Below are 20,399 nucleotides of genomic sequence, written 5' to 3' on the forward strand. Positions count from 1 at the left end.
TTGTGTCAGTGAAAACGGATCCGTCCCCATTGACTTACATTGTGTGTTAGAACGGATCCGTTTGGCTCAGGTTCGTCAGACGAACACCAAAACGCTGCAAGCAGCACCAAAGCGGAATGGAGACGGAACGGAGGCAAACTGATGCATTCTGAGCGGATCCTTTTCCATTCAGAATGCATTAGGGCAAAACTGATCCGTTTTGGAAACCAAAACGCCAGTGTGAAAGTAGCCTTAACGAGCGTTTGGCCAACAGCCATTGACGGGGCAGATGGAGGACAGTCAGGACAGGTCCTAAATACCTTCCACTGAGTTGTTGACCTCCTGGATGAAGAGCTGGAGTTTCATAACCAGAGTCGCCGCTTGTGCGTCCACCTTCCCTGCAGCATCCTTCTGTACGGATTTGAAAGCAGCATTCACCCAATCCTTCACCTCAAAGTCATCAGCGAGGAACCTTGAGAAATCCATCCCGGAGGGACGGCCTGCTAAGACAAAATGGAAACTACCTATACGATGTTGTCTGGGCTGTTAATCTGGAGGCGAGACTGCGGCCTTTACAGAAAGAACATGGAGGTGCAATTTAAAGTGGTTTTCCCATATCAGATATTTAAGGGCACATCCACAGGACATGCCATATATATCCGGTAGATGGGGTCTGTGTTGAGGACCCCCGCCTACTGGGGTAAGCCCTGCTGCTCATCCAGCCCCCCCATGTCCAACCGCTGTGGGTGTAACTGCTGTGACCCCCACTGATGGCTACGGGGCACGAAGAGCATCGTGTCACTGGGTCTCCACACAGTCCTAGACAGACACCACTAATGACTATGCTGCCAGCGCCCTTGGAGGGGGACGCACGAGGTATCAATGCAAATTCACAGCGCCAGCAAAGTGCATGAGATTTCTCAGCCCCATACTGTGGGGAATACCCGCCGTGCGATTTGCCTGCCGGTTTTCAATCTGCGGAGTGTCAATTTATGCTGCGGATTTTACCCGCATGGCATTGGAGCACCCAATGCGATCCCACCAGCAATGCGGTCACAAAACCCAGCCTGCGTGTGAATACACCGTAAGGACACCTGCGCACGGTGTGAAATAGGTGCGGTTTTTCCAAGCAGATTTTTGTGCTTAAAAACCGCAGTGTGACACGGCACCAGCAAAGTGTAAGAGATTAGATAAACCTCATGTACGGTTTTCTTTTCTTTTTTTTAATGCTGGGTTCACATTTCACATCCGCTTAACGTATACATTAAACGGATGCCTCAGACTGAGTGGTAGAAACGTCTGCCACAAATCTGCTGGGTGTGAAAATACCTGTAGGACGTATTTTCTGGAGCAGAAATCCAAGGCCGACCCTTAGGTTTCGGGCGGCTGCTAATCTGTACAAGGAAGAGCCCCACAGTCATTCAAAGGGGCTAATACTGGAGTTTTCTGCCCAAACTAAGCGGACAGGCCAGGTGCTTCCACAGCAGAAATAATGCCTGAGATTTGCGTGTGAACAGGGTGGCAGACGTGCACCAGGTGAGGGTTTTGCACGTGGCTCTCAGTGCAGGATACATGCAGGAAGTCGCATTGTGTGCAGGGTATCAAAAAGTGCTGGAAAGGAAAACTGGCTTAGTTGCCCATAGCAACCAATCAGATTCCACCTTTCATTTTCAGAGCTCCTTTAAAAAAATGAAAGGTGAAATCTGATTGGTTGCTATGAGCAACTAAAGCAGTTTTCTTTTTAATAAATCTCCCCCACAGGCCCAGGCACCGTGCATCATCGTGACCTCTCAGTAGTCTCCGCCTACTCTCACAGTCACTCCTGGGACGTGTAGTGCACCAAGATGAACTAGTGACAACATACAGCGAACCATTCTGCCTGCAAAAAGGAACCAAGAACAGCTCAACAGCGCCGCCTCCGGATACCTACGAGCAGAGCCAGGTGCCCACTAGTTCAAACGGACACTTTTACTCAGTTCTCCGGTTTCCGTAGTCCCTGCCAGCGCTGCACTTCCGGGTTGGGAGCCATGGTGACACGACGCATGACGTCACTTCCTGGCCTGTTAAGTTTAGGCGCCCCTCGGAAACTTGACACTTGACATTCGTTCCGCTGTGAATTTCTAGTTCCTCGTAGAAACAAAAGCTGTGAAATAAATGATGTAGTGAAGATGAAGTGTGTGCTGTTTTTCCTCTGGTTGGTGAGACTGTTGTGCACCAGCTGATAACTCTTCAAGGAATTGTCCACGTTAAAGGGGATGTCACATCGGGCCATCCTCTGTCCATGTCTGCCCTATTAGGAAATCCTCAGGTTTTTGCCCCAGGTCTGAGCCTGACTGCAGTATCCCCCAGCAAAATCTGCAGTTTAATCAATGCAGCAGTGTTAACCTGCTCAGGACCAGACCTGTCTGCGGATTTGTACCCATGACACTGGCTGACCTGTGCATCCCCTCTCTGAATGGAGTGGTAGAGCGCATGTCGATCCACTGCTCCGTTCACTTCTATAGGGCTGATGTAGACAACGTTCTATCATTCACGAACATGCGCACTACCACTCCATTCAGAGTCAATGCCCCACAATCCGTTATCAAATATCTGCAGGCATGCTCAACCTGCGGCCCTCCAGCTGTTGTAAAACTACAACTCCCACAATGCCCTGCTGTAGGCTGATAGCTGTAGGCTTTTCGGGCATGCTGGAAGTTGTAGTTTTGCACTATGGGGGCACTAAAAAAGGGGAGAACTGCACTATGGGGGGCACTATAAAAGGGGAGAACTGCACTATGGGGGGCACTATAAAAGGGGAGAACTGCACTATGGGGGGCACTATAAAAGGGGAGAACTGCACTATGGGGGGGCACTATAAAAGGGGAGAACTGCACTATGGGGCACTAAAGGGGAGAACGGCACTATGGGGCACTAAAGGGGAGAACGGCACTATGGGGGCACTAAAGGGGAGAACGGCACTATGGGGGCACTAAAGGGGAGAACGGCACTATGGGGGCACTAAAGGGGAGAACGGCACTATGGGGGCACTAAAGGGGAGAACGGCACTATGGGGGCACTAAAGGGGAGAACTGCACTATGGGGCACTATAAAAGGGGAGAACTGCACTATGGGGGGCACTATAAAAGGGGAGAACTGCACTATGGGGCACTATAAAAGGGGAGAACGGCACTATGGGGCACTATAAAAGGGGAGAACGGCACTATGGGGGCACTAAAGGGGAGAACGGCACTATGGGGGCACTAAAGGGGAGAACGGCACTATGGGGGCACTAAAGGGGAGAACTGCACTATGGGGGGCACTATAAAAGGGGAGAACTGCACTATGGGGCACTATAAAAGGGGAGAACTGCACTATGGGGCACTAAAGGGGAGAACGGCACTATGGGGGCACTAAAGGGGAGAACGGCACTATGGGGGCACTAAAGGGGAGAACGGCACTATGGGGCACTAAAGGGGAGAACTGCACTATGGGGCACTATAAAGGGGAGAACTGCACTATGGGGCACTAAAGGGGAGAACGGCACTATGGGGCACTAAAGGGGAGAACGGCACTATGGGGCACTAAAGGGGAGAACGGCACTATGGGGGCACTAAAGGGGAGAACGGCACTATGGGGGCACTAAAGGGGAGAACGGCACTATGGGGGCACTAAAGGGGAGAACGGCACTATGGGCACAAAGGGGGAACGGCACTATGGGGGCACTAAAGGGGGAACTGAGGGGGGCACTAAGGGGAGAACGGCACTATGGGGGCACTAAAGGGGAGAACGGCACTATGGGGGGCACTAAAGGGGAGAACGGCACTATGGGGGCAGTAAAGGGGAGAACGGCACTATGGGGGGCAGTAAAGGGGAGAACGGCACTATGGGGGCAGTAAAGGGGAGAACGGCACTATGGGGGCTAAAGGGGAGAACGGCACTATGGGGGGCAGTAAAGGGGAGAACGGCACTATGGGGGCAGTAAAGGGGAGAACGGCACTATGGGGGCAGTAAAGGGGAGACGGCACGGGGAGAACGGCACTATGGGGGGCAGTAAAGGGGAGAACGGCACTATGGGGGCAGTAAAGGGGAGAACGGCACTATGGGGGGCAGTAAAGGGGAGAACGGCACTATGGGGGGCAGTAAAGGGGAGAACGGCACTATGGGGGGCAGTAAAGGGGAGAACGGCACTATGGGGGCAGTAAAGGGGAGAACGGCACTATGGGGGGCAGTAAAGGGGAGAACGGCACTATGGGGGGCAGTAAAGGGGAGAACGGGCACTATGGGGGCAGTAAAGGGGAGAACGGCACTATGGGGGGCAGTAAAGGGGAGAACGGCACTATGGGGGGCAGTAAAGGGGAGAACGGCACTATGGGGGGCAGTAAAGGGGAGAACGGCACTATGGGGGGCAGTAAAGGGGAGAACGGCACAGGTATGGGGGCAGTAAAGGGGAGAACGGCACTATGGGGGGCAGTAAAGGGAGAACGGCACTATGGGGGGCAGTAAAGGGGAGAACGGCACTATGGGGGGCCAGTAAAGGGGAGAACGGCACTATGGGGGGCAGTAAAGGGGAGAACGGCACTAGGGGGGCAGTAAAGGGGAGAACGGCACTATGGGGGGCAGTAAAGGGGAGAACGGCACTATGGGGGGCAGTAAAGGGGAGAACGGCACTATGGGGGGCAGTAAAGGGGAGAACGGCACTATGGGGGGCAGTAAAGGGGAGAACGGCACTATGGGGGGCAGTAAAGGGGAGAACGGCACTATGGGGGGCAGTAAAGGGGAGAACGGCACTATGGGGGCATTATTTGGGGGGCACCATGGGGGAGAGGAGCACTATGGGGGCTCTAAAGGGGCTTTTTTTTTACACATTATGGGGGGCACTATAGGGGAGAATGGCACTATGGGGCATCTGGTGGCACTATAGGGACATTATTTAGGGGCACTAAGGGGAAGTGGGGGCTCTAAAGTGTTCTTTATTCTTATTGGCACATTATGGGGGCATTATTACATCTGGTGGCACTAAGGGGGCATTTTTTTTACTGGCACATTATGGTAGGCACTATGGGGGAAAGGAGCACTATTGGGGAATATGGTGGCACTTAGAAGGGGCATTTTTTACTGGCATATTATGGGCGACACTATGGGGAAGGGGAGAGGAGCACTATGAGGGCATTTACTGGGGAATTATATAGGGGTATTTTATACTGGCATACATTATGGGGACATTAGCTCAACAGCGGGGGTACAATCATTTTTGGGGGACATTATCTTTATACTATTAGTGTCTGGGTGCAGTTATTTTTTTAGAGAACTGTGTGCCAATAATTGTTGAATGGGGCACTATCTGTGTGGTAGCAGTATTTCCAGGGGGGCTGTTTCTGCAGTATAGTATTGGGGGCACAGCGGGCACAGTATTGGGGCACTATCTGTGTGGTAGCAGTATTTCCAGGGGGACTGTTTCTGCAGTATAGTATTGGGGGCACAGCGGGCACTATCTGTGTGGTAGTAGTATTTCCAGGGGGACTGTTTCAGCAGTATAGTATTGGGGGCACAGTATTGGGGGTGGCAGGAAAGGGGGTTCAGAAGATGATGGAAATGTGGGAAACTAATGTCTGTTTGTTAATCTCTGCAGAGACGGGAGATGGCTAAATAAAATCATCATGGCGGTCTGGTCTGAATGGAGAAGATGAGGAAAGAGAACGTCTACAACAAAGGTGACATCACTGGATGTAAGAGGTATGTGGCGCTATGTAGGAGAGGAGATGCTCCGGCTCCTCCCTTGCCATTTGCAGAAGGAGGATTCAGAGCTGGGTGAGGACAGCCAAAGGGGGCAGCAGGCAGATGCTGGGGGGAACCACAGGCCTTGAGCAGGATCGGGGGAGGAAGGAGAGCGGAGGAGGAGCTTCCTGTCTGCGGCCGGCTGTCTATTGTATGATGTGAAGCAGGCAGTGCAGCCAGGACAGACTCCCCCTCTCTCAGTATGATGTGTAGAGACAGGCCTCAACTATAGCATGTCAGCTGTACAGTGTTTGTTGGGAGTGGCCTATTATATGTAGGAGGGGCTTTTAATAATGGGCGGGGCCAAAAAATTGCGGCGCGCTGCATTGTTCTTTTCCTGCAAAGCTTTTAGAATTGCCAAGTAAAAGAATCAGCGCAACACACTACACCCCTGTCCCTGCAGTTTTAAATATAAAGGGGGCTTTGAAAAATTTAATTAGCACAGCACACTACACATGCCACATTTTTTTGCCTTTCGGACCCCCCTAGACAAAATTCCTGGGTGCTCCCCTGTGGTCATGTGACCACAGCCTGGAACGGGAGACAGGAGCAACAGAGGTAAAAGAAATAAATTATAAAATTACAGCGACCTCCATAAAAGAATCTGTTCTACTACTAGTGCTTGGTTTATTAAAGGGGGTTGCCCCCTCTGGACATTTATGGCATGTTGACACATATGTGTTGGGTGGGACCTGCACCTACTGGATATTTACAGGTGAAACTCGAAAAAATTGGAATATCGAGCAAAGTTCATTTATTTCAGTAATGCAACGTAAAAGGTGAAACTAACACATGAGACTCATTACAGGCAAAGCGAGATATTTCAAGCCTTTAGTTCTTATAATTTGGATGATTATGGCTCACAGCTTATGAAACCCCAAAGTCACAATTTTGAGGTCCCCTTTGCTCAGGGGGTACGGATTAATTAGCTGACTAGAGTGTGACACTTTGAGCCTAGAATATTGAACCTTTTCACAAAATTCAAATTTTAAGCTGCAATAATGCAATTCCTTTTAGTTTGCATTACTGAAATAAATGGACTTTTGCACAATATTCTAATTTTGCTTGTTTCACCTGTATGGTAAGTCCTATCCATATGTCATAAATGTCCACACGGGGCCACCCTCTTATAAACAAAGCATTTGCAGCGATGGGAAACAGACTGCGCAACTGGGAGCCCCTCGTATTCTGGGGGACAAGATGACTTCTTCTAAACTTGATTTTTGTGATTCTAGATCTCAAAATGGATTTTTAACATTAAACCGTTGGATCTCCTTATGGAGGTTGAGGTAATAACATTCCAGTTGTCTTTAGGGGTTGTCCCCATCTCGCCATTTCCACTGCAGTGTTGTCCCCAAGCGTCTGGCCTATCAGAACGGGCCATGCACTTCTCTGTTTCCTGAACCCCTATTGTAGTGAATGGGCGCTACGCAAACAGCACAGGAAGATATGTCCTTACGTAACTTAGGACTTAATAGCGCAGCGTAGCTTGTTTTAATGTGCTGTTTGTGTTGCTCCTCTTCACAACAATGAGGGTTACGGCTTCTGACGCCTGCCTCTAGATCCGACCTGGATCTACTTAGTTGACCCCTTGGCTCCTCTCCTGAAATCCCCTCCCTTCCTTTACCTGCACACTCACCTGCAAGGAGCTGGACTTCTCCCTCATCTGCCCAACTTGATCGATTCCCCATGCACCCTTCTCTTTAGGGCTCATGCACACGACTGTATACTTCTTCTGCAACCGATCCGCATTTTTTGCGGATAGGATGAACACCCATATATTTAAACAGGTCCACAAAAGCTGCGGACAGCATACCGTGTGCTGTCCGCATCCGTATGTCCGTTCCTCGGCCCCACAAAAAAGATAGAACGTGTCCTATTCTTGTCCGTTTTGCAAACAAGGATAGGCATTGTTACAATGGATCCGCAAAAAATAAAAAAATAAAAAACTGATGCAACACAGACGTCATCTGTATTTTTTTGCGGACCGCAAAATACATACTGTTGTGTACAACATTTTAATGACCTATATGGGTTGGCTGCCATTTCTCCAATATTTCTCATATTTATCCATCTCATGTCTCTCCAATATTCATTTCCCTTTCCTTCTTTGTATCTTTATCTTTCTTTCTTTCTTTATCTATCTCTCCCTTCCATCTATGTCCATACATCTTAAAGGGGTTATCCAGGTTCAGAGCGGAAGCCGGACATACCCTTTTTTTTCACCCCGGCAGCCCCCCCTGAGGCTAGCATCGGAGCATCTCATGCTGCGATGCGCTCCCTTGCCCTGTGCTAGATCGCGCAGGGCAGGGGCTCTTTTGTTTATCATGACAAACTGCCGGGTGGAAGCTTCCGCCCGGCAGTGTGTTCGGTGACGTCACCGGCTCTGATGGGAGGGCTTTAGCGCTGCCCTAGCCATTTTACTGGCTAGGGCAGCGCTAGAGCCTGCCCATCAGTGCCGGTGACGTCACCGGGCTTCCTGGCAGCCCCATGGAGAGCCCGTTACATCACCGGATCTCCTAAAAATGCCTTTGCCCTGTGCGATTTAGCGCAGGGCAAAGGAGAGCAGTCAGCGGGGCTGCCTGGGTGAAAATGGGGATATAGCTCTGAACCCGGACAACCCCTTTAAGATAAACACTATCTATCAAATCTATTCTATCCATCTAAGCTATTCTATTTCTCTACACTTTTACTTACACTTCCTCATACACACATTTCTACTCCGGTGACCCTTTTAGTCACAGCGGCTCTCGCTCTGGTGGACCAATCTGTCCATGTATCACATGGTGCCCCTTCTTTTGGCCGACAGGTGCCGCCTGCACAATTCCCAAGTGATACTTGCTATTTGTCAGAGGCCAGACCTGTGGCGATCACCTCCTCACCACACCAACTTTAAATCTCTTCATGAGACCCCCATTTTAAGTGCCGAAACCCTGAACTGGTTCCTACCGATCCTTTTATTACAGTCTGGATTAGCAAAAATTCTGGACCACTGGGTTCTGTATTCATGTGATTTTTACTGTGAAAAGCTGCAGTCTCTTCAAGCAGAGTGTAATACGATAAAGGCAACAATCGCATCGGATAAAGTCCAATATAAACGCTCTGACAACAGGTGCGGGAGGTTTATCTCGCCAAGCTGACAACTTATATGACAAGATCTTGCACTGACGGCCGCCATATATTCTCATCAGAGGTCCCCGGATTAATGCATGACCTGTCTGTCCTACGTGATTCTAAGCTAATATCTGACGTAAGTCCTCCGATCTCAGCCATCTTCAGGGTCAGGATCCCTGCGTAACCATGTCCAGGATCTGCTGAGCAACACTTGTGATGGACGAGTACGTGGCGCTTTTGGGGAACTCCTGAATAAAGTCTTTCCCCTGCTCCAGACTTTGAGTCAAAAGGGGATCAAGAGGAACACAACCTGCAAGGAAAGAAGTTGGATTATCACAATTATATTTTTGGTACATATATCGTTACAATTCAGACTATATTCTTAAAGGGGTTTTCCAACCCAGAAAAGGCCCGGGCCCCTTATACAGGTTATACTTACCCAGCTCTCTGGCACCTGTGTCGCTTCTGATGCCCACATGGCCGCCGTGCGGATCAAAACATCCGGGGGGAGTGGGGGACAGGGCAGCAAATAGCAGGCGGCGATGGGAATGAGACTCCCTAGCATCAGGGGTTACACTAGGGAGGCTTGTCCCCATCGCAGCCTGCTATTTTTCCCCCCCACACTTCTGTGGCTGGCCCCTCCCCAGCTGCTTTGATTGACAGGGCCAGGCAGCCAGGGAGGAGCTGGCCACAGAAAGGAGTGGAGCTTGGGTGCAACAAGAGCAATGGTGACACCCTCATTGCACCAAAGGTATAATTTGCATATTAAGAGAGAGTCATAAACCAGAGCCTTGGATCAACAAAAGAAAAACAGTGTTTTGATGAGGTGATGTGTCTATGCAAACAGCTGGATAGCGAGGTCGCTGGTGACAAATTCACTTTACATTCCCTGCATCAACATAAAGTTAAATAATCAATGTCCTGCCACCAGTAGAGGGAGCTTATGGCATACAGAGTTCAATGTATAAGCATTATGCAGTAAGCGCCCCCTAGTGGCAGGTGGCCAGACTTATTACTAAAACCACCTCAGGACCGCCGTACGCAGGATTGCGTCCTGGCGGCGGCCCTGCTCTTCTGGGTGGACGCATATACGCGTCCTCCCGCGAGAGCCGCGATTTCCTGTGAACGCGCGCACACAGGCGCGCGCGCTCACAGGAACGGAAGGTAAGCGAGTGGATCTCCAGCCTGCCAGCGGCGATCGCTCGCTGGCAGGCTGGAGATGTGATTTTTTTAACCCCTAACAGGTATATTAGACGCTGTTTTGATAACAGCGTCTAATATACCTGCTACCTGGTCCTCTGGTGGTCCCTTTTGTTTGGATCGACCACCAGAGGACTCAGGCAGCTCAGTAAAGTAGCACCAAACACCACTACACCCCCCCCCCCTGTCACTTATTAACCCTTTATGAACCACTGATCACCCCCCTGTCATTGATCACCCCCCTGTAAGGCTCCATTCAGACGTCCGTATGATTTTTACGGATCCACGGATACATGGATCGGATCCGCAAAACACATGTGGACGTCTGAATGGAGCCTTACAGGGGGGTGATCAATGACAGAGGGGTGATCACCCATATACACTCCCTGATCACCCCCCTGTCATTGATCACCCCCCTGTAAGGCTCCATTCAGACGTCCGCATGTGTTTTGCGGATCCGATCCATGTATCCATGGATCCGTAAAAATCATACGGACGTCTGAATGGAGCCTTACAGGGGGGTGATCAATGACAGGGGGGTGATCAGGAAGTCTATATGGGTGATCGCCCCCTTGTCATTGATCACCCACCTGTAAGGCTCCATTCAGACGTCCGTATGTGTTTTGCGGATCCGATCCATGGATCCGTAAAAATCATACGGACGTCTGAATGGAGCCTTACCAGGGGGGTGATCAATGACAGGGGGGTGATCAGGGAGTGTATATGGGTGATCACCCCCTTGTCATTGATCACCCACCTGTAAGGCTCCATTCAGACGTCCGTATGTGTTTTGCGGATCCGATCCATGTATCCATGGATCCGTAAAAATCATACGGACGTCTGAATGGAGCCTTACAGGGGGGTGATCAATGACAGGGGGGTGATCAGGAAGTCTATATGGGTGATCGCCCCCTTGTCATTGATCACCCACCTGTAAGGCTCCATTCAGACGTCCGTATGTGTTTTGCGGATCCGATCCATGGATCCGTAAAAATCATACGGACGTCTGAATGGAGCCTTACCAGGGGGGTGATCAATGACAGGGGGGTGATCAGGGAGTGTATATGGGTGATCACCCCCTTGTCATTGATCACCCACCTGTAAGGCTCCATTCAGACGTCCGTATGTGTTTTGCGGATCCGATCCATGTATCCATGGATCCGTAAAAATCATACGGACGTCTGAATGGAGCCTTACCAGGGGGGTGATCAATGACAGGGGGGTGATCAGGGAGTCTATATGGGTGATCACCCCCCTGTCATTGATCACCCCCCCCGTAAGGCTCCATTCAGACATTTTTTTGGCCCAAGTTAGCGGAAATATATATATTTTTTTTTGTTTGTTTTTTCTTACAAAGTCTCATATTCCACTAACTTGTGTCAAAAAATAAAATCTCACATGAACTCACCATACCCCTCACGGAATCCAAATGCGTAACATTTTTTAGACATTTATATTCCAGACTTCTTCTCACGCTTTAGGGCCCCTAAAAAGCCAGGGCAGTATAAATACCCCACATGTGACCCCATTTCGGAAAGAAGACACCCCAAGGTATTCCGTGAGGGGCATATTGAGTCCATGAAAGATTGAAATTTTTGTCCCAAGTTAGCGGAATATGAAACTTTGTGAGAAAAAAATAAAAATAAAAATCAATTTCCGCTAACTTATGCAAAAAAAAATAATTTCTATGAACTCGCCATGCCCCTCATTGAATACCTTGGGGTGTCTTCTTTCCAAAATGGGGTCACATGTGGGGTATTTATACTGCCCTGGCTTTTTAGGGGCCCTAAAGCGTGAGAAGAAGTCTGGGATCCAAATGTCTAAAAATGCTCTCCTAAAAGGAATTTGGGCCGCTTTGCGCATCTAGGCTGCAAAAAAGTGTCACACATCTGGTATCGCCGTACTCAGGAGAAGTTGGGGAATGTGTTTTGGGGTGTCATTTTACATATACCCATGCTGGGTGAGATAAATATCTTGGTCAAATGCCAACTTTGTATAAAAAAAATTGGAAAAGTTGTCTTTTGCCAAGACATTTCTCTCACCCAGCATGGGTATATGTAAAATGACACCCCAAAACACATTCCCCAACTTCTCCTGAGTACGGCAATACCAGATGTGTCACACTTTATTGCAGCCAAGGTGGGCAAAGGGGCACACATTCCAAAGTGCACCTTTCGGATTTCACCGGTCATTTTTTACAGATTTTGATTGCAAACTTCTTCTCTCACATCTGGGCCCCTAGAATGCCAGGGCAGTATAACTACCCCACAAGTGACCCCATTTTGGAAAGAAGACACCCCAAGGTGTTTTGTGATGGGCATAGTGAGTTCATGGAAGTTTTTATTTTTTGTCACAAGTTAGTGGAATATGAGACTTTGTAAGAAAAAAAAATAAAAAATCATCATTTTCCGCTAACTTGTGACAAAAAATAAAAAGTTCTATGAACTCACTATGCCCATCAGCGAATACCTTAGGGTGTCTACTTTCCGAAATGGGGTCATTTGTGGGGTTTTTCTACTGTCTGGGCATTGTAGAACCTCAGGAAACATGACCGGTGCTCAGAAAGTCAGAGCTGCTTCAAAAAGCGGAAATTCACATTTTTGTACCATAGTTTGTAAACGCTATAACTTTTACCCAAACCATTTTTTTTTTTACCCAAACATTTTTTTTTTTTTTATCAAAGACATGTACAACAATAAATTTAGCGAAAAATTTATATATGGATGTAGTTTTTTTTTTGCAAAATTTTACAACTGAAAGTGAAAAATGTCATTTTTTTGCAAAAAAAAAATCGTAAAATTTTGATTAATAACAAAAAAAGTAAAAATGTCAGCAGCAATGAAATACCACCAAATGAAAGCTCTATTAGTGAGAAGAAAAGGAGGTAAAATTCATTTGGGTGGTAAGTTGCATGACCGAGCGATAAACGGTGAAAGTAGTGTAGTGCCGAAGTGTAAAAAGTGGCCTGGTCATGAAGGGGGTTTCAGCTAGCGGGGTTGAAGTGGTTAAAGGGTATTCCCATCTGGGACATTTATGGCATATTGATGTCTAACAAGTAACATGATAGCAGCGGGTCCCAGATGGACTACATTAGGGGAGAATCATCTTATCCACTTCTCAGTCCTCCAGGGTTTTATAATCTGCCTCTACAACGGGATGACACATTTAATAGTGAATTTTCATTTTCATTTACCTAGAAATGGGACTCCGGCGTGTCTTGCTAGCTCCTCACCACCGCCTTTGGAAAAAACATTAGTGCATTCCTAGGGTGAGACAAAGACACCATGTAAAAGCTCAGATGCAGCATGAGAGTCCTTAAAGGGGGTTTCCCATAAAAAATAACGCAACTATACACAGGAGACCCTAATGGTGGATTGACACTGCACAATTCTTCGGCCGTTACTAGGAACGCTCGTTCCCAATAATCGCCCTGTGTAAATGTACTGCCCATCACTGGGTGAACGAGTAAAACGCTCGTTTATCGGGTGAAGGGATTGTTCATGCAGCACATTAAATCATTGTTTCTGAGCGGCAGATCATGATGTGTAAATAGCGATCGGCTGCCCAAAGGCAATCTGTATAAGGATGAGTGATGTAGCGGTCACTTGTCTCCATACAGTGGAGGAGATTGCTGAATGTAAATGCAGCTCTTTCCTCGACTGGCGAGCAGGCAGTTATTGGGAAGGAACGGTTCCTTAGCGATAACTGCCTGCTGCATCGCCACTGACATTCGAACAAAAAGTCACTCTCCACAGAGGACAATCCCTTTAAGAATGTGAATACACCTTTAAGCGTTCATCCTGAACCCTTGCTGTGGCAAGAAGGAGTGAGGGAGGCTTTAAAAGAGTTTTCTAGGACTTTCATATTGATGGCCGTTCCTCAAGAGGATACCTTACCCTACCCCAGGAGTCAATCAGCTGTATGAAGAGCCCTTAAGCCTCTTCCTGGGCCAGTGACGTCATGGTACCAAGTACAGCCGCTATCCAATGGACGGGGCTATGCTTGGTAAGGGGTGAGGAGGCAACTGCTTCTTCAAACAGCTGACCATCGAGGGTCAGACCGCCACTGATCACATTAATGACCTATCCTGAGGTTAGGCCATGGGCCGTCTTTTGGTTGGTAAGCTGCAAGGAGGCCGCAGCGCTCACAGTCTTCCCCAAACAGCCTGTGGATAGGCCATCAATATGAAAATCCCAGAAAACCCCTTTACATTTCTAGTAAGGGTCCATTCACACATCCGTATACGTTTTGTGGATCCGCAAAACACGGACAACGGCATTTTGCGGACCGCACATCGCCGGCACTATAATAGAAAATGCCTAATCTTGTCCGCAATTGCGGACAAGAATAGGACATTTTCTATTTCTTTCGGGAACGGAATTGCGGACCCGCATTTCCGGATCCGGACAGCACATCATGTGGCCCCATAGAAATGAATGGGTCCGCAAAATGCGGAACAGAATTGCGGACATGTGAATGCAGCCTAACAGTGGGTGGGATACGACTGTCTGATTGTACTTACATTGTAACTCTACATTTACATCACAATGTAATAAAGTATTAGCGTTACCTATAGTGGCCATCGAAACAACTCCCCCCGACCAAAACCCTCAGCTCACCGCGCAATGAGGACAAACAAAGCCGCTCATGTTCTCCACAATTCCAACCACCGGAAGCCCCATCTTCTTGCAGAACGTCAGTTCACGTCTTACATCTCCGATGGATACTGCCTGCAACAATACATGTCGTCAGATAACACCTCCACCTACCCATGCTGTAAGTACTGACAGTATCCTTGCATAAACCTCTGTGCCATGCAGCCACGTCTGGGGAACCAGGTGGCGCCTCATTTTCTTCCCCAAAGACAGTTGAATAATCACAGACTTATATTTAAAGGGATTTTCCAGCGGTTGAATTTAGCAGTAGACAACCTTAAAGAAGTTGTCCAGGTTACAGACGTTGATGACCTATCCTAGGTCATCAGATCGGTGGGGGTCCGACACCCGGACGCCCCCAAAGATCAACGGCTTTTGGCAGCCACCTGCTTCCAGGTCCTGGGTCCTCACGCCCGTTCGGCCGATCACCGGCTAAATCAGGTGATTATATGATCAGATATCTCCAGGCAAGCCAGGACCATGAAGCCTAGAAAGCAGAGACCCATTAAGTGTCGAAACGGGAACCGCCATGGGAGAAGTGTTTTTTTTTTTTTTTTTTTTTTTAACCCACTTTGAGGCAGTCTCCCACTAACTTTACCCCTAGACATAGCGATAATCTTTTTTTATTTTAGGAAAAAATGCTTAAATCAGTCTCGACAATGGAATCAATGACATTTCACCTGAGGCGTGGTGACCAGTACAGCTCCCATGGGTTTAAAGGGCCTCAGAGAGTCCACAGTGGAAATGTGCTCATCGGAAGTTCCCGGTGGAGTGTCAACAATAAGGAAATCCAAGTCGCCCCAGGCCACGTCACCCACGAACTGTTTTATCATTGCTGGAAGACAAAAGGGGGACAAAGACCTCAATACCAACCCAAAGCGCCGGACTCCTGTTCAGTATTGCAACATTTCTCCACCTAGATGCATGCTTGGAAAAATCTGATTAATAGTGCAAGCTGAGATGCGGTATAGTACGACCCGTCTGCTATTACCCCAATTCCCACTCTCAGTAGAGTGTCAATTTTGGGCGGCGCGATTTGACACAGACTGGTTTCTATGGATTCAGAGCTGATCAAGGGGTCATCAGGCAGCTTGTCCCTGCAACCAATCTGTCTCAAGATTCCTGAAGTCTGGATTGGAATATTACAGAAATACAGTACCCAGTTACAGGGGTCATAAAGCAGCTTGTCCTTAGCAATCTGTCTCAAGATTCCTGAAAGCTGAATGGGAATATTATAGCGATACAGTCCCCAAGCGTAGATCTCCGTACTGTAGACATCCATAGACAAAAAAAATCTGATTACTACTGTTACGTTACAAATAAGAACATCCTGTGTTCATTTCAACTAAGAAGTCCATTTCAACCCCTTTAAATCTTTGCAGTCTAGGTTCAATTCCAACAAGGACAATTCCGTAGGATTGACTGTAAACTCCCCCATTATAAAGTACCGAATGTTTGGTTCATTACTATGTGATTTAGCTCAATCGCCCTGAAATAAGAAGCAGGGGACCCTCCATACCGTTCTTCTTAGGTCCCCTCCATACTACAGCATCGTCAGGTCGCTCCAGCAGGAATCCAATGGACATGAGCGAGATGCTCTTCTCCTGGTCCACGTAGACTGGCACCCAGCCGCTGTCACACTGATGGACGTCCTTGCCATGAGCGTTCAGCATGCAGGGTATACTGGGCCCACACAGATCTACGTCCAGTATGCCGACCTACAGAGACATCCATACGTTAACATGTCAGTGAGCAGTTAAGGCGAAAGGGGGGGGAACTTACATACAATGAGACCATTCATAGCAATATCTGTGTGTGTGATTGAGCTAAATTATTGGAGCAATCCGATTGGTCAGACAGTTTGGCTCACAGAGGATTGCAGCTGATATGCTGTCTATCCTTAGTAACCAGATTGTCAAAGGATAGCTCGAGAACAAGAAACAGTGGCCTGCTAGACTGGGGACTCCAATAACAATATTTTTATTAAAATATAAAATAAAAACATGACATTTAGCGATGCATTTCTGTGGAGGTCCGCCACCTTTATCAGGATGGAGGACTGTTACAGAAGCAGATCAATATATACAGGGTGAGTCAAAGGTCGCTGGAAATATCTGAATACCCCAGCAAGTAATGGGTATTCAGATATTTAGGCTATGTTCGGAACATGGCTGCCATCTTGAAAGCCACTATATTGTATTAAAGGGTTTCTACCACCAGATTTTGACACATTTAGCTGACTGACATTAGCGATCTGCCCTACCTAACCGTGCTCTTGTATCACCTTTTGTCTGCTGCCCCTAAGCTTAAAAACGTACTTTTAGTGATATGCAAATGAGCCTCTAGGTGCTATGGGGGCGTCTTTTCAGCACCTAGAGGCTCCGTCTACTCACTATTTCTGCCGCCCACCGCGTCCCTCCAGCCCGCCCCGCTCCTCTTGATTGACAGCCAACCTCGCTCCATCTCGGACGAATTCCCGCGCCTGCGCTTCTGTATTCGGCGCAGACGCATTGACTGTCGGATCGCTCCCTGCTCCGGCATCTTCACTGCGCCTGCGCCGATTACGGCGCAGGGAGCGGTCCGACACTCACTGCGCCGAATACAGAAGCGCACAGCGCGGGAATTCGAGATGGAGCGAGGTTGGCTGTCAATCAAGAGGAGCGGGACGGGCTGGAGGGACGCGGTGGGCGGCAGAAATAGCGAGTAGACGGAGCCTCTAGGTGCTGAAAAGACGCCCCCATAGCACCTAGAGGCTCATTTGCATATCACTAAAAGTACGTTTTTAAGCTTAGGGGCAGCAGACAAAGGTGATACAAGAGCACAGTTAGGTAGGGCAGATCGCTAGTGTCAGTCAGCTAAATGTGTCAAAATCTGGTGGTAGAAACCCTTTAAGGGTACATTTTTCTAACGGGAAGAGGGTCATGTAGCATTTCAAAGAAGACCAGAATTTTCTCAGAAATTGATTGCCTTAATCAGATTTGCAATATCTATTGTGGTTCAAAAGTTATCAGCACAAAAAGGTTCTAAACTTAAAGTTCAGTACCAGGGAAAACACATTGAACATGTCAAATAGCTGTGCATCCCAGGGAACATTCACAGTTGTTGCAAATTTCTGTGTTGATAACTTTGAACCACAAGATATATTGCAAATTTGATTGCGGCAATCGATTTCTGAGAAAATTCTGGTCTTCTTAGCTATACTACATGATCCCCTTTCCATTGGAAAATGTTGCCTTTGATCCAATATGGCAGCTTTCAAGATTGTGGCCATGTTCCAGACATAGCCTAAAAGATAGGCCCCCTCACCCATTACTTGCTGGGGTATTCAGATATTTCATTTTCCCTTTCGTTTTCGAAATAAAAGGGTGTCCTGTGACTTTTGACTTAATTCTCCAGCCTGATGAAGGCGGACCTCCACAAAAACGTGTAGCTAAATGTCATGCTTTTATTTTTTAATAAAAAATCTTTTATTGGGAGTCCCCAGTGAAGTGTGCGATTTATTATTTTTTTAATTTTTTTTCTTGCCCTTGAGCTATCCTCTCCACGTGTTCTCTCTGGTGTCCACCGAGGTCCGTCCGGCATACTAGCGCAGCAGCCTGGTACTTGTCCCATTCGGGAGGAACTCCACTTCTCTCTAGTACGGTACGGTATACTTAGGCTTGAATCGTCCTGCGATCACCAGAGATTTTACACTAGGGAGCCCCCCTCCCCCCCGCTTTTCTTTTCTTTTACAAAACCATATAGGGCACTCACCTTCTTCCCAGCATGACGCAATGCCAGAGCAATCTGAGTGGATATGGTACTTTTGCCAACGCCTCCTTTCCCCGACAGTACCAGGAGGATATGCTGCACACCAGCAAGATTACCTGTAAGGAGATATCATATGGTCATACATACTGCAGTATTCTAGGCTGCATACCCCCCAGCTAGGGTTGCCAACGGCTGGTAACTATGGGGCACTCATGGGGGCATTACTATTACAGGGGGGCACTATTAACTCTGGGGGGCACTAATAGGGGCATTACTATTACTGGGGGCACTACTAGTACAGGGGGCACTTATAGGGGCATTACTATTATTGGAGGGACTAATGGGGGCATTACTATTACAGGGGGCACCTAACTCTGGGGGGCACTAATAGGGGCATTACTATTATTGGGGGGACTAATTGGGGCACTATAAATTCTGGGGGGCGCTAATGGGGGCATTATTATTTCTGAGGGGCGCTAATGGGGGCATTACTATTACTGGGGGCACTATTAATTCTGGGGGGCACTAATGGGGGGATTATTAAGTCTGGGGTGTACTAATGGAGGCATTAATATTACTGGGGGGCACTAATTGGGGCATTACTATTACTGGGAGCCACATTATAACATAACGACTTAACACCCCGTTTTAAGCTACGCCCACACAAACCCCCCCCCTTTGGGTGTGGCTTAACTTGGCAACCGCAACCCCCAGCCCTCCAAACTGCTGACAGCGCTATATATGGGGGAGCAGTGTAAGCGGCATGGCGGCGAAATTCAACTTTTAGTCCCCGGGGCCGCTATCACAAGTGCCACGGAGGCTGTCCCTAACTCTTCAATGTCCCCAGATCTCAGCATTCCATTTTCCTCAGTTCCTCCCCTCTGCTCCAGATCAGGAGACCGCTAGAGAGGATGGGGATGGAAAGTGGTGCAGAGGGCACCGAACAAGATGGCGTCACCTCCATGGCATGCGTAATATGTATTACTGAATTAAAGGGCATCTGTCCTATTAAAGGTCTAGAGAAATGAGTGACCACTCCTATAGGACGCGTCATGCTGGCCACCACAGCTGTCACCCAGCTTTCCCAGGAACAGATACCATTAAAAACTATGGAACGGTGGTTTAACAGCTTAAAGGGAACCTGTCACCGGGATTTTGTGTATAGAGCTGAGGACATGGGTTGCTAGATGGCCGCTAGCACATCCGCAATACCCAGTCCCCATAGCTCTGTGTGCTTTTATTGTGGGGGGAAAAATGATTTTATACATATGCAAATTAACCTGAGATGAGTCCTGTCTCTGACTCGTCTCACGTACAGGACTCATCTCAGGTTAATTTGCATATGTATCAAATCGTTTTTATTCAACAATAAAAGCACACAGAGCTATGGGGACTGGGTATTGCAGATGTGCTAGTGGCCATCTAGCAACCCATGTCCTCAGCTCTATACACAAAATCCCGGTGACAGGTTCCCTTTAAAGGTACAGCTCGCTGTCTTATAACTACGCTGCCTTTCCTATATACAGGCAGAATGCTCTTTATATACCCAGAAGCAGACAATACCAGCAATCTATGAAATACACAAGTCATAATGTGAACGTCCCACAATCATAACAGGAAGAAGCAGGGCTCACCAGGCGCTGTAGCCATGCTGGACAGTCACTTCCTCATCGAATAAGACTGGCACAGGTTTTAACCAATCAGCGGCAAGTATACATTTTACTCTTCCCCCATTGGCTACATACACCAATTATTAGAGAAACGAGGCGTTCGATGGGCGGGTGCTATTTAAACCAATCACGTCAGCGATGACAGTCACGTGTTTCCAGTACAGTAAACGTGAAAAAGAAGGCGGTCTTTTGCTGTAAAAGGACTTGAAGAAACCTTCCAATCAACGCCGAGAACCAGAAAATAATCCCGCCTCTTTAGGTTGAATGACAGAAC

General features: G+C 48.1%; 2 protein-coding genes across 2 annotated transcripts in view; both read right to left on the bottom strand.

The window, feature by feature from the left end:
* COG7 (component of oligomeric golgi complex 7) overlaps positions 1–1,985 on the bottom strand; it is a 40,612-nt gene extending 38,627 nt beyond the window's left edge. Inside the window, 2 exon segments of the mRNA XM_044303209.1 lie at positions 300–482; positions 1,906–1,985. Of these exon segments, the coding sequence (XP_044159144.1) occupies positions 300–465 (166 nt within the window). The 5' untranslated portion in view covers positions 466–482; positions 1,906–1,985.
* A 6,748-nt stretch (positions 1,986–8,733) lies between these two features.
* On the bottom strand, positions 8,734–20,131 carry NUBP2 (nucleotide binding protein 2). Its single transcript, XM_044303525.1, has 7 exons — positions 20,090–20,131; positions 18,459–18,571; positions 16,225–16,423; positions 15,386–15,540; positions 14,670–14,780; positions 13,244–13,313; positions 8,734–9,160 (listed from the first exon to the last, which is right to left on the bottom strand). The coding sequence occupies exons 1-7, from the start codon at positions 20,103–20,105 to the stop codon at positions 9,018–9,020; spliced, it is 807 nt and encodes a 268-aa protein (XP_044159460.1). The 5' UTR covers positions 20,106–20,131; the 3' UTR covers positions 8,734–9,017.
* Between the last annotated feature and the right edge of the window lie 268 nt (positions 20,132–20,399).

This window comes from Bufo gargarizans, chromosome 8 (genome assembly GCF_014858855.1).
Source record: "Bufo gargarizans isolate SCDJY-AF-19 chromosome 8, ASM1485885v1, whole genome shotgun sequence".
Taxonomy (NCBI): domain Eukaryota; kingdom Metazoa; phylum Chordata; class Amphibia; order Anura; family Bufonidae; genus Bufo; species Bufo gargarizans.